The following is a 15197-nucleotide window of genomic DNA, read 5'->3' on the forward strand; positions in this document are numbered from 1 at the left end:
CTTTTGATTTTCAGTCTGAGCTTGTCATGGATTAATGGGAGGAGGTGGTGGCTGCCATACAAAGACTTTCTCCTCTCTCTCACATACACACGCTCCAACACTGGCATACTCTCGCTTACTTACACATATTCATACACACACTCACTCTCTCCCCCACGTGCTTTCACATACGCATACACTTGCTCTCTCTCCCCTACATGCACACACATACACACTCCCCCCATGCTTTCTCAAACATAAATGCTCTCTCTCCCCCACACACTCACTCTTCCTTACACGCTCTCTCTCACAAACACATACTCTTTTTACCCACATGCTCTCTCTCCCCGTATGCTCTCATATACACATGCACTCACACATGCTCACACGCATGTACTCTTTTCTTTTTTTCTCCCTCTTAGGTGTAGGCAGCAGCAGCAGCAGCTTTCTTCTTGGACTTCCACAGCATCAGGAGGCCTCCACTGACTTCCTCGTTCAGCAGATTTGCTGCCTCTCTCCTGCCACGCGGCCAGGCCGATCGCTGCCTCTCTCCTGCCGCACGGCCCAGCCGATCGCTGCCTCTGTTCAGCCGTGCAGCCTAGCTGATCGCACATCTCTCCTGCTGCATGATGCAGGTGATGATGCAATTGACCCTCTCAGTCTTTTCTTCTGGCCACTCCTTCCACCATTCTTCTTCCTGCCCACAAAGGCCCACAACACATTTCCTTTTCCAGTTCTTGAGGGCTAGAAGAAGGAGGTCCTACAGCTGCCAGTGTCAGGAATCGAGACAATGTTTTTTCACAATTCTGAGCAGGACCGATGGAAGCAGTACGTGGCTGCTGAGTTGCCCCCAAACCTGTGGCGATCACCTAGTTTGCCTAATGCTTCCACTGGCCCTGCAGGTGAACGGTAGTATACCCCTATCACTATAGTCTTCTCCAACACACAAGGGATTTCTACCCATAAAGATTCGATTAAGCATTTAGTCTCATGCAGGATGTTTATCCTGTTGGACTTTATGGCCATCCCAGATGTAAAGCGCCACACCACCTCCCACATGCTCCGCTCTGTCATTGCGATATAATTTGTACACCAGTATAGCACTGTCCCATTGCTTATCCTCTTTCCACCATATCTCTGAGATGCCATTTAAATCTATGTCATCATTCATTGAAACCAAAATGTATATGCACTTTAATTGCACTAGTTAGAGGGATCTATTAATTGTTAAACAAAGTTTCTACGTCAACACATTCTTCGTTTGATGCAAGAATTTCTTTACAGCGATTCATTCGGAAGTTAAACTTAAAATTGTTTTTTTTCTAAGGAGAACAATATTAAAACCCAAGATATCTCTGTTGTCCATACCCGATCACGATGGAACCCTCCAGGGCCGATAGACCCACATGTGAAGACATTCGAACAACTTGCTTTGCAGGATTTACGGACTTATGAAACCGGTAGACATCAATGGTATGATAATTTGACACGTACTTTGAGAATGGCACTGACCACTTTGGAAAGGAGTTCACAATTAATTATTAAACCCGCTGACAAAGGCGGAGCAGTAGTACTTCAGGATAAGATCAAATATGATGAAGCTATGCTCCATCATTTAAATGACAACAATTTTTACCATAAATTATTGAAGGACCCCACTAGTTCATTGATAAATTCAGTCCAGAGCATTGTGGATGAAGTGCGTGGTTTGACAGATAAGGAGAAAAAATATTTGTGACAGAAATCCCTCGGATTCTGGTTATTTATTCATTGCCCAAAATTCACAAGGATATTTTAAATCCCCCTATTCGTTCCATCATACCTCTAAACAAATCTGTATTAGAGGCGCCTGCTATATTGGTAGGTAAGATCTTACAGCCATAGAGGTAGATCTTAAAGTACGCACGAGCGTACTTTTGTTCGCACAACCGGCGCCAACAAAAGCACGCCGGATTTTAAAAGATACGCGCGTAGCCACACGTATCTTATAAAATCCGGGGTCAGTGCACGCAAGGCTGCACAAAATCGGCAGCCTGCACGCTGAGCCACACAGCCTGCCGCTGTTCCCTCTGCGTCTCCCCACCTTCCCCTCCCTTCCCCTATCTAACCCACCCCCCAGCCCTACCTAAATCCCCCCCCTACCTTTGTTGTACAAGTTACGCCTGCTTGAGGCAGGCGTAACTTGCGTGTGCCGCCTCGGCATCCCCCAGCACAGGCTGCAGTGCCGGGGGACTTGGGACCGCCCCCTGACCCCAGACATGCCCCCGGACACGCCCCTCCCGCCCCCTTTTATGAAGCCCCGGGACTTACGCACGTCCCGGGGCTTTGCGCGTGCCGGCGGCCTATGCAAAATAGGCGCACCGGCACACAAGTGCCCTGCGTGTGTAAATCTGGCAGGATTTACATGCACGGGGTTTTTAAAATCTACCCCATATGTTTTGAAAACAACATCATATACCAAGGATACCATTCACTTTTTTCAGAAACTTCAAGGGATGATTATGGAACAGGGGGTGGAGTATTGATTGGTGACAATGGATGTATCCGCATTGTATAAGAACATACCCCAACAACAAGCATTCGATACCATACAGCAATGTTTAACAAACAGAATTGGACATCAGCGGATACCTATCAGTGTTATTTTGCAATTACTGGAAACAATACTATTCAATAATTATTTCATGTTTGGATCTGAGATTTATTTACAAATTCATGGTATCTCTATGGGGTCTCCATTAGCTCCAACAACAGCCAATCTTTATAGGCTCAGTTTGAGGAAGACACCATATATGAATCAGGATTGTGGAAAGACATTGGAGTTGTTATATAGACGATGTCTTTTTTATTTGGAAGAGTACGATTGAAAGGTTGAAGTCTTTTCATGGCTGGATTAATTCGCAGAACGAACATCTTCATTTCACTGTACAATGGTCTGATTCACACATACCATTTCTTGATGTTTTGATACATATAGAGAATGGAGAATTGACGACATCAATATATCATAAACCTAATGATAAAAATAACCTTTTGAAATTTCATAGTCACCTTCCTTACTCCTTTAAATGTGGATTGTCCACAAGTCAGTTTTTTTGCATTACATTAATTTGTTCTAATTCACAGGATTTTGAAACTCAAGCTTTAATTTTGCAGGACAGATTCTTGGCAAGGGGGTATCCCAAAAAAGTAATTAAACAAGCTTACAAATGAGCAAAATATTCAGATAGAAAAATGCTTCTCCAATATAAACCTAGAAGACAGGATCTGAAAAGTAGCCACGTTGGGCTACCCATTGGAATCAGATAAGTCAGTTGATTATTCATTTTTTAGTTGAAACCGGGACATTTACAGCTGCTCATTGCAGCGTGCCACTTTGGAAACGCAAGAATGCATCAGCTTTGCTGATAATTACATTTGTGTTGAAATTGGGATATTTACAGCTGTCTTGTTGTGGAGTGATACTTTAAGAACACAAGATTGTATCGGCTCTGCTGACAATTACATTTAAAAAAAAAAAATTTTCAGGCAATATAAAAATACAAAAAAATGGTTGGAGGTGGATTGTTAATGATTACAAGATAATGGATCACCCAGTGTTGGGGATAAAAGATCATAAGTATGAAACTTTCCCTTCCTTCTTTAAAATTTTTCTTTGAGCATATATTTGTATGAATTATTGATATAAAGATACTAAATTAATGGTTAATTCAGCATTGGATATTATAGAAATGGATTTATACATTTAAAGATTAGGTTGAGAATAATTACCAAAAGGTGATATCATGTGGAATTGACTTTGTTTATCATTCATTCCTATACATTCTAATTCTCCCATCTTACTTCTTAGACTTCTGGCATTAGCATACAAACATTTCAAAGTTTGTTTTTTGTTTGTATTTTCATTCTGCTTTTTAATTGAAAGGGATGAGTTAGAATTTTTTAGCTCAGGTGAGTTTTTAGTTACTGGCACTTGGACTACTTTTCTTATTATTGGAACCTCACTGTCGGGATGCCCTAATTCTAATGCATCATTAGTATATCCTTTGAAGATACCTCTCTCCAACCATGTGCTGGAGGTTCTGGATTTAAGCTTTCTACCTAAGAGCCTAAATTTGGCCTCCAGAACCTCCCTCCTACTAAGAAATCAAAACAAGACAGACTGCTTTAGACCCCTACACAGAAATTTATTTATTTATTTATTGTTTTTGTTATACCGAGTTTCATGATAGGCATCACATCAACCCGGTTTACAAATAACAAGTAGTGTAAAGCATAACGTAACGTAAAAAACAATATTTTCAATAAGAACCTTGAACTTTAAATACAGTGAATCAGAAAAAGGGAGAGGGAAAGTTACAAAAAACAAGGAAAATAAACTTGGGATGGAAGGGGAGAAATTGAACAGCACAATATTTACACAATAATAACATAATATTTACACAATAATAACACAGTAGCAGAATCCCTCACACTGTCACACACTAGAGCACAGACAGACCCTCACCAAATGTAGAATAAAATGACTAGAAGCGTGCAGACAAAAACTGAACTGGAAATCATAAAAAGCCAGACTCTGCATGCTGTGCAACAATGGAAAAACCGAAACCACCATTCCTCATGAAACAATAAAATTACAAAATATAAAATATCAATCATAATAGTAAAACCATACTAATAAAAATAAATATTTCAATATACCCAACAAATAGAATAGCATTCTTGTTGTGTCCGTTGGTGCCCGATGCCCTCTCTCCGCCCTCCTTACCTCTCTGGCTCCTCCCTCTCCGACCGCGGGAAGATTGGCTGCTGCGGTGTTCTTCTGCCGCAAGTCCTCGGGCATTCCCAGACCGGCTCGACACTGCTATCTGCCATGTTCCTGGAGGCCTAGGGGCGCACGCGCGGTGCGGCCCCGACTGAAGTACTGGCATTGGCACGAACCTCGGGGGCGTCCCCCGAAGATGACATCACCCGCAACGGATATTTAAGGTCTCAGTATTTGCTAACACCTCGAGTTAGCAAGGGTTTTGCTACCTAAGCTACTCTGCCTCCTCAGACTTACCAGAGGTACCCGCTCCTCGCTCTCTCCTTTGTTTTTCAGGTGACAGTCTGGAACCGGTACTCGCTCCTTGAGGGCCCTCGTTCCCAGACTTGCTCCATATACTCTTCTGCCTGGAAGTCATCACTACCAACTATCAGCTCGATACAGTAAAGTTCAGTTGAAGATTTCTCGTCTGTAACGAGCTCGCTGCGCACAATTCAGACGCGTAAGGCAAACCAGCGATACAGTCTCCAGTTTTGCGCGTCCGTAGCGCTTCTTAAAACAGACGCGTAACCCTTCCCGCACCCGGCATGTAAATGAACGAATTAGCTGTATAATGAAGGAATTAGCTATTCCCCTCCGATACCGTAACGGGCACTCAGGTTCTCTCATTAGTAACGCACTGTTTTGCCGCGGCCGTAACGTGTTAGTTTACCGCCTCCCCCTAGTAGGAGTTAGGACTGTGAGTCTAGTAACAAATCCATCGACACCGCTTAAGATACTCAAAAACAATAAAACACAATTTAAAAAAAAAGCGATACAGAGATGATCGAGAAAATGTAATGATGTGGGACACATAAAACCTGTCAGAAGAAAAAATAAAAATTTTAAAATACCTGTCGGAGGGCCGTGTGGGTCTAGGCGGCCGGCGGCGGCGGGAGCCGGGTGGTCGCGTGTTAAATCTAGGCCGTGGGCGGGTGGGCGCCTGTTCCAGGCGGCGGCGGCAGCGGCAGCGGGGGGACACGCGTTAGTTCGAGACGGCCGGCGGGCGGCGGGTGGTCGCGTGTTAAATCTAGGCCGGGTCCGCACAGGCGCGCATTCATTCACTGCCTGAGGCAGCCCCCACCGGCAGTGAATGAATTCATTCATCCAGGCGGAGGAGCCGGCGCACATTCATTCATTCACTGCCGGTGGGGGCTGCCGGAGAGGCAGCCCCCACCGGCAGTGAATGAATTCATTCATCCAGGCGGAGGAGCCGGCTGCTTTCGCCACCGGCTCCTCCGCCTGGATGAATGAATGCGCGCCTGTGCGACCCCTGCGATTCGGCGCTCAAGGTGGTCCCTCTCGGGATCATTCCCTGTGGGCGTGGTCATCTGCCATTGGTCCAAGGATCTACCCACAACTCTCCTATATAATAACAGATTGCTAACTCCTACCTGATTGCTCCTCCCATCAGGCAGCAGATCAATAACAATTCTATAATTAAATTCATAAAAATGTTTAAAACATTCCCAAAAACAAAATATTTCAAAAAGCAGCAGACATTAAATAACATCCAATAATTACAACTAATAAGGATTTAAAAAATTCCCAGCTTTCCATGCTTGGAATCCTTTGATTTCCAGTCACTGTGACATTGTCCTGAATAAGTGGGGGAAAGGGGCTACACACAAACTTTACCCACTCAGTCTCATATAAGCACACTTTCTAACATACATATTTTATTCCCTCACACACAGGCTCTCTCATGCTCATGCACACACGCACTCACTCGCAGGCTCTCTCATGCACATGCACGCATGCACTCACTCGCAGGTTCTCTCATGCACATGCACACACGCACTCACTCGCAGGCTCTCTCATGCACATGCACACACGCACTCACTCGCAGGTTCTCTCATGCACATGCACTCACTCGCAGGTTCTCTCATGCACATGCACACACGCACTCACTCGCAGGTTCTCTCATGCACATGCACACACGCACTCACTCGCAGGTTCTCTCGCTCCCCTCCTTCCTCTTTCATCCTCCTCACGCACTCAGCTCCCTTTGCTTCCCTTCTCTCTCATACACTCAATTCCCCCTCACCTGCTATACCATTCCAATCCCTCTCAGTCACCCCCATCTCTTATCCCTCACACCCTACTGACCGGGTCTCTTCTTCGTCATGCCTTCCCCTTCCCCATCATAATTCTGCACTGGCCTGAGGTTTCTTTTTCTGCTCATGGGGCCTGGGATCCCCATGGCCATGGGAAATGTAATAATTTTGTGATGCTGCCATCTTCTTCCTGCCTGTGGGGATGTCACAATTTCACGGTGCTGCTGCCATCTTCTTCCTGCCTGCGGGGCTTTGGATCTCCGCGGACAGGTGACAATTTTGCATCACTGCCATCATGTTCTTCCTGCCTGTGGACATTCATCATTTGGAACTGCAGATGTTTGTATCTGCATGCAGGGTGAGGCGGCTGCCACAGAGGTGTTTTTTGTGGGTGGGGGTTGGAGATTTTTTGCCACCTCAGAATTTTGCTGTCTGAAGCGGCCGCCTCACCCCGCCTCATCATAGAACCACCCCTGCTGCTAGGACTGGGCTTGAGGCCGAGGGCAGATAAATAGATAAAGGCTCAGAGGCATCTCTCATACTCTAACCACTGGATGTTCTTGTCCCCAGCTGTATAGGTTGCCTCTTTGGGTAAACTACCCTAGTCAAAATCCTTCTAAGTTACCAGACTGGCAATATCCTCTTCCTCTAAATCATCCATTCCCAAATCTGATTAATGTCAAAGAACATCTCTAACAAGATCTGACCAGAATGAAATAGGAGCAGTGCAGTGGATTTGGCTGATGCCCTGCTGCTCCCAGCCTCAAGCAAGTCTGCTCCTTCTGCCTTAGCACTGTACCGAGTGTGGAAGGTGAAAGAAGAGGCTGCTTCTCCTTGCCCACTGACCCTCCATCTCTCTCAGGTTTCTCTGTCATCCTCCTCTGAAAATAGTCACGCTCAATCCTGACCAGGGACTACTACTGATGCCACTGCCCCAACTTACTTCTCTCGTTTCCCTCCTGTGCCTTTCCCACATCTGCCTGATGAACTTTTATCAAGAAAGATAACCAGGAGGGAACTGTTCTGCGATCAGTACCCTCTGAATTACCCGTGCTTTCCTACATCATAGTGCTACAGTGACACTCAGCGAGAGCTTTGCTTAAAAACACACTCCTGTGCTGCTGTGTCGCTCAAACACACAGCAAATGTGCAGCACAGAACCAGGAAACTCATGTTTATTCCCTGTTTGAAGGCTGCTTCCTACAACTTCTATTATCTGACTTTCAGACCGACTGTTATGTTTATGAGAGAATGTGAACCCTGGGCTGAGATGAGAGGTGTCTCTGCCCACAGGGAGGAACCCTGTGAGCCTCACCGTCAGCAGGCGTAGTCTCAGTGGTGTGGGACACAGCTAGAAGTAGAGACTTTATTATGAGGAAAGGAAAAGTAATGTCCACAGAATTGGAGATGAAGTAGTACAGTCCTGAGCAATGGGGAATACCCAGAGCGAGGCCACAGATGAGAAGATCCGGTAGTGGCCTGTGGAGTGGGGTACGCCGGGGATCCCCTCTGATGAGTGTAGGCAACTTCAGGAATACAGATCCGGTAGTGTCCCGTGGAGCGGGGCATGCCTGGGATCCCCTCTGATGAGTGTAGGCAACTTCAGGAATACAGATCCGGTAGTGTCCCGTGGAGCGGGGTATGCCGAGGATCCCCTCTGATGAGTGTAGGCAACTTCAGGAATACAGATCCGGTAGTGTCCCGTGGAGCGGGGCATGCCAAGGATGTCTGTACAGTAGATGTTGGAGAGCTAGCAGAGATGTGAGAACCCGGAAGTGGCTCCTGTAACTGTACTGTAGATATTCTGTAGTGTAGGAAGGCTGAAAGGCTTCTACTGATGAAAGGCAGTAGTCACCCAATGGTCGGGTTACACCGCGTGGAATCCGCAATACAGTTCAAGTAGTAAAAGTAAGTAGAGGTTCTCACAGTAGGTGGCGCCTGGAGAGAGAGAGAGAGACCTGAGAAGCAGGTCTAGAAGCAGTCAGGCAGGAAGGCCCTCCGAGGAGTGGATAGCCAGGAACACAGGGGAGCCCCTGAGGAGTGGGTACTCAGAGCGTCCAATTGTCAAGACCAAGTCAGGAACAGGAAGTCCTTGGGTGTGGATAATACAGCAAAACTGAACTCCTTGCTAACTCAAAGAAGGCAAGGGCCGGTCGGGTTAAATATTCAAGCGGGTTGACGTCATCAGGAGGAAACGCCCCCGAGTTTCCCGCCATAACATCTTCAAAGGAGGCCCTTGTGCGCGCACCTAGGTAATTCCAGGTCCAAGATAGCGGTCGGCAGTGCCCACGCTGTGCTGAGAATGCCAGAGAGGTCGGCGGGGATTGGCAGAGAGGTCGGCGGGGATTGGCAGAGAGGTCGGCGGGGATTGGCAGAGACCGCCAATCTTCCCAGACTTGATGGAGCGGGAAAAAAAAGAGGTGAGCATGAGAGGTCGCAGCCATCTGCGACCGACAGGCGTAACACCGACTTTGCACAGCTGTGCACACTCCCACTTACACACAGATACTGACAAAGTTTTCTCCTCCACCTTTTATACCTTTTTGGAGTATCAGGTTACTACAAACTGAAAACACTCTCCCCTCCCCTCCCCAACCCACCTAGCCAGCCAGTCCAAAACACAAAACCCCATGCACTGCTCCCCCACAAGTTTCAGTGGGAATCAAAATGGAGAAACATGCAAATGAGATGCAAATGACATGAAAGGGAAATTTTCAGATAGCAGAGTTACTCAGACTTACCTCCACAGCACCCGCTGAGGGAGTCGTGCTAGAGCACCTGCTAGTTTGTGTCCTATATCTTCTGACAAATATTTCACGCCAGCACCAAACGAGACCAGAACAAAACCATGTTCCTGAGTGTCATTCGCCCATCTTTGCAAGTCCTTTAAAAAGAGAAATTACAGTCAGCAGTAAGTCAAGATTTATATAAAACCTGTCCAGATAGCAATGCCTTTTCCTGCAGGCTATTTACTTCTTAGGATTTAGCTCGCGCCTTAATCATTGTTAGTGGGAAGAGCTATTTCTCTGCCCACAGATGGCTTACAGTCATTCAGCCTCCTTTGTAAAAGCATTTATGTGCATAAAACTCTTTCCTCTGCATAAAGGGGCCGATTTTAAAAGTTACGTGCATGGACTACATTTGTGCGCCCCACCTGGCATGCACAAATGTACTCCGCGATTTTATAACATGCGTGCGCTGCCACGTGTATGTTATAAAATCCAGGGTCGGCGCACGCAAGGGGGTGCACACATGTGCACCTTGCGCGCGCCGAGCCCTAGGGGAGCCCCGATGGCTTTCCCTGTTCCCTCCAAGGCCGCTTCGAAATCGGAGCGGCCTTGGTGGGAACTTTTTTTTTGCCCTCCACCATCCCCCCCCTTCCCCTATCTAACCCACCCCCCAACTCTACCTAAATCCCCCCTACCTTATTTCATCGAGTCATACCTGCCTCTGGTAGGCGTCACTTGCGCATGCCAGCCAGCTGCCGGCGCACTGTGCCAGAGCGTTCGACCCCACCCTCGGACCGCCACCATGCCCCCGCACCGCTCCTGTTTCGAAGCCCTGGGACATGCGCCCACTGCCGAGCCTATGCAAAATAGGCTCGGCGCACGCAGGGAAGGGTTTTGGGGGTTACACGCGTAACCCTTTGAAAATCTACCCCAAAGGGCTTTTGAAAAGTGTCCGTGGGCTTGTGTGTGTGCAAAAGTACACACATTTTAAATATGCAGAAGGAAGAGCTGATGCAGGGGCAGGGAAATCACTTGTGTGTGTGCAAAAGTACACACATTTTAAATATGCAGAAGGAAGAGCTGATGCAGGGGCAGGGAAATCACTTGTGTGTGTGCAAAAGTACACGCATTTTAAATATGCAGAAGGAAGAGCTAATGCAGGGGCAGGAAAATCACTTGTGTGTGTGCTTTTGATTTTCGGAGGTGGAGGTGTAATGTGTCTGACATGGTTTCTGAACACTGCCTGATTTTCACAATATGTGCATTTCTTATGTTCTTATGACTCATTCACGCAACTCCACTTTGAGAATTCATGCTAAAATTTAAGTACTTTACAATATCCGAGCCAGGATAGAGAAAAGTCACAGGAAGGTCCAAGTTTTGAATTTCATAAATAAAGACTTTGGTAAAATGGGGAATTACCTGGACGTTGATGGATGATGGGTGAGGTGGAACAATAGAGGGCCAAATTTAAAGGCAACACATTTCCTTGTAAGAAAAGTAAATGTGTAAGAGGAAAAAGAGACGGGTCTGATTCTCAAAGGAGATGACTAAAAATGAAGGCAAAAAGAACAGCGTTCAAGAAGTGCAAAGTTTCCCAAAGAGAGGAACCCAGGGAAGAATATCTGGTGAAGCTGAGGGGGACGAGGAAGGTAAGCAGGAAAGCTAAGTTCAAACAGAAGAAAAGCTTGGCAAAGAGGTAAAGCAAGGTGACAAATCATTTTTCAGATATAGCAGAGAAAGTAGGAAGACCCATGGTGGTACAGGAAAAGTGAAAGGAGACAAGGAGCAATGCAATGCATGTTGAAAGATGAAAACAGCAGAAATATTAAGCAAATGCTTCAGTTCAGTGTCTCTAAAAAAACCCTTGAGAAGCACCATTGCTGATTGAGAAGACTGAAGATAGGGGTGGAATAGACGAAACTCCAGTTACAGAAGAGAATGTATGGGAAGAGCTAGGAAAACAAAGTGGACAAGGCCATGGGGCTGGATGAGGTTCATCCCAGGATACTGAGGGAGCTCAGAGATGTGCGGGTAAGTCCGTTGAAAGACCTGTTCAATAGATCCCTGGAAATGGGAGTGCTGCCGAAAGATTGGAGAATAGCGATGGTGGTCCCGCTTCACAAGGCTGGGAGAAGAGAGGAGGTTGGAAACTAAGGAAGTGATTTTACAAGGACTTACACATGTCAACATCCTTCGGACAATTCAATGGCATGTACTGTAGTAATTTTCAAAAGCCCGCTTATATAGGTAAACTGCATTTACACGTGTAAAACCCAATTTTAACATCCTATGGACAATTCAATGGCATGTACTGTAGTAATTATCAAAAGACCACTTGTATAGGTAAAGTGCATTTACACGTGTAAAACCCAATTTTAACATCCTATGGACAATTCAATGGCATGTATTGTAGTAATTTTCAAAAGCCCGCTTATATAGGTAAAGCGCATTTACACGTGTAAAACCCAATTTTAACATCCTATGGACAATTCAATGGCATTTATTGTAGTAATTATCAAAAGCCCACTTATATAGGTAAAGTGCATTTACCCAATTTTAACATCCTATGGACAATTCAATGGCATGTATTGTAGTAATTTTCAAAAACCCGCTTATATAGGTAAAGCGCATTTACACGTGTAAAACCCAATTTTAAACATCCTATGGACAATTCAATGGCATGTATTGTAGTAATTTTCAAAAGCCCGCTTATATAGGTAAAGCGCATTTACACGTGTAAAACCCAATTTTAACATCCTATGGACAATTCAATGGCATGTATTGTAGTAATTTTCAAAAGCCCGCTTATATAGGTAAAGCGCAGTTACACGTGTAAAACCCAATTTTAACATCCTATGGACAATTCAATGGCATGTATTGTAGTAATTTTCAAAAGCCCGCTTATATAGGTAAAGCGCATTTACACGTGTAAAACCCAATTTTAACATCCTATGAACAATTCAATGGCATGTATTGTAGTAATTTTCAAAAGCCCGCTTATATAGGTAAAGCGCATTTACACGTGTAAAACCCAATTTTAACATCCTATGGACAATTCAATGGCATGTATTGTAGTAATTTTCAAAAGCCCGCTTATATAGGTAAAGCGCATTTACACGTGTAAAACCCAATTTTAACATCCTATGGACAATTCAATGGCATGTATTGTAGTAATTATCAAAAGCCCGCTTATATAGGTAAAGCGCATTTACACGTGTAAAACCCAATTTTAACATCCTATGGACAATTCAATGGCATTTATTGTAGTAATTATCAAAAGCCCGCTTATATAGGTAAAGTGCATTTACACGTGTAAAACCCAATTTTAACATCCTATGGACAATTCAATGGCATGTATTGTAGTAATTTTCAAAAGCCCGCTTATATAGGTAAAGTGCATTTACACGTGTAAAACCCAATTTTAACATCCTATAGACAATTCAATGGCATGTATTGTAGTAATTATCAAAAGCCCACTTATATAGGTAAAGTGCAGTTACACGTGTAAAACCCAATTTTAACATCCTATGGACAATTCAATGGCATGTATTGTAGTAATTATCAAAAGCCCGCTTGTATAGGTAAAGTGCATTTACACGTGTAAAACCCAATTTTAACATCCTATGGACAATTCAATGGCATGTATTGTAGTAATTTTCAAAAGCCCGCTTATATAGGTAAAGTGCAGATTTTATAAAACTACGCGCGCGCACAAACCAAAGTATGCCGGATTTCAATAGATACGCACAGCTCAAAATCGACAGCCTGCACGCACCGAGCCGCATAACCTGCCTCTGTTCCTTCCACCCCCCACCTTCCCCTCCCTTCCCCTACCTAACCCCACCCCCCCGGCCCTATCTAACCCCCCCCCCCCCCCACCTTTGTTGCACAAGTCATGCCCCCGGAACGCACACGATGACGTGCCGACCACGACATGCCCGACGCGCCCCCAACACGCACGTCCCGGGGCTTTGCGCACGCTGGCAGCCTATGAAAGATAGGCTCGGCGTGTGCGGGGGGGGGGGGGCGGTTTGGGGTAGGTTTTCAGGGGTTACGCGCGTAACCCTTTGAAAATCTACCCCTTAGATTGCAGATGATAGATCATTCCTCAAGCCTCACTAGAACTCACTTCATGTTTTCCAAATCTTCCAGGGTGTCTAACCTGTTGCAGAGATTGGTATCATCTGCAAAAGCACAAATTTTTATGGGTAACTCTTCTGCAATATGGTGATTCGATTATTAGAGATGTAGATAGCAGGGTGGCTGGTGGATGTGAGGACCGCCTGGTAACTTGCCTGCCTGGTGCAAAGGTGGCTGTTGTCTCCATCACTATCAGATGTCTCTGCTCCGCCCACCTTACCTCATTGGCGACTCCCTTCGGGGTTGATGGAAGGCTAGGTGCTGCGGCATCTCCAGGCCATCCTCCTTTGCGTTCCCGGACTGGCTCGATGCTGCAAGCCGCCATGTTGACCAGATGCCTAAGGGCGCGCGTGCGGCCCGACTGAAGTACCAGTGTTGGCGCGAACCTCAGGGGCATCCCCCTGTGATGACGACACCAGCTCCAGATATTTAAGGTCTCAGTTTTCGCTAACAAGACGAGTTAGCAAGGGATTGGTTTACCTAGCTTTCTCCTGGTCGCTGCGGATGGGATTCACTCTCCGCAACCCTAGCTACTCTGCCTCCTCAGACTTCACTAGATGTACCCGCTCCTCGGGGGGGCCTCGCTTTCTCTTTTTCATTGCAGGTCGAAGTCCGAAACCAGTACTCGCTCCTCGAGGGCCCACGTCCCAGACTTGCTCCTGAATACCACTTCTGCTAAGAAGTCATCGCTGCTTACAACATTGTGAGTTTCCATTTATCTCTCAGAGCTTTCCCTGGGACCAGGTACTCGCTCCTCGAGGGCTTACTGCACTCCAACTCCTGGGCTGCCTCAAGAGACTATGGCGTCAGTCTTATCATCAAGGACTTGTTCCAAAACTCTGCATACCCTGCCTACTCACTTTCTTAGCTTCTCTACAGCTCAGCCACCCCAGGATCACTGTTCCAGTACCTGAGGGACTACAGCCCAGCCAGGCGCTTCCAGCTCACTACTGCCACCTCTGGTAGTTTACTATATTGTCCAATAAAAGAACTAGTGTGTGTCTGTCTCCTACACTAAGCCTGACCAGTGGTCCCTCTCGGGATTTCCCCCAAGGGTGTGGTCAACTGCCACTGGTCCAAGGATCCACCCACAACTATTCTAAATAATAACAGATTGCTAAATACCAGCTTTAACAACAGAGCTTTCTGACAGTGGCAGACCACACGTGTCACCTAGATAGGATTATAGACAGTGCTGGGGAGGAGCCAGCTGCCTTGGTACATGTGGGAAGCAAGGCAGCTAGCTTTAGGTAGGAAGCCAAAATCCAGAACCTCCAGGGTGGCATTCTCTGAAATGATTCCTGTTCCACGTGCAGGTCCCCAGAGGCAGGCAGAGCTCCAGAGTTTCAATGCGTGGATGAGACGATGGTGCAGGGAAGAGGGATTCAGGTTTGTAAGGAACTGAGGAAACTTTTGGGGAAAGGGGAGACTTTTTCGAAAGGATGGGCTCCACCTTAACCAGAGCTGAACTAAGCTGCTGGCACT

At 46.1% G+C, this 15197-nt stretch overlaps 1 protein-coding gene across 1 annotated transcript in view; it reads right to left on the reverse strand.

Moving 5' to 3' along the window:
• The window catches only part of LOC115078027 (2-hydroxyacylsphingosine 1-beta-galactosyltransferase-like), a 162375-nt gene that overhangs the window by 50334 nt on the left and 96844 nt on the right, over positions 1–15197 (reverse strand). The window contains exon 3 of the mRNA XM_029581009.1: positions 9582–9724. Within this exon, the coding sequence (XP_029436869.1) occupies positions 9582–9724 (143 nt within the window). The remainder of the gene's footprint in view (positions 1–9581; positions 9725–15197) is intronic.

This window comes from Rhinatrema bivittatum, chromosome 1 (genome assembly GCF_901001135.1).
Source record: "Rhinatrema bivittatum chromosome 1, aRhiBiv1.1, whole genome shotgun sequence".
NCBI lineage: Eukaryota > Metazoa > Chordata > Amphibia > Gymnophiona > Rhinatrematidae > Rhinatrema > Rhinatrema bivittatum.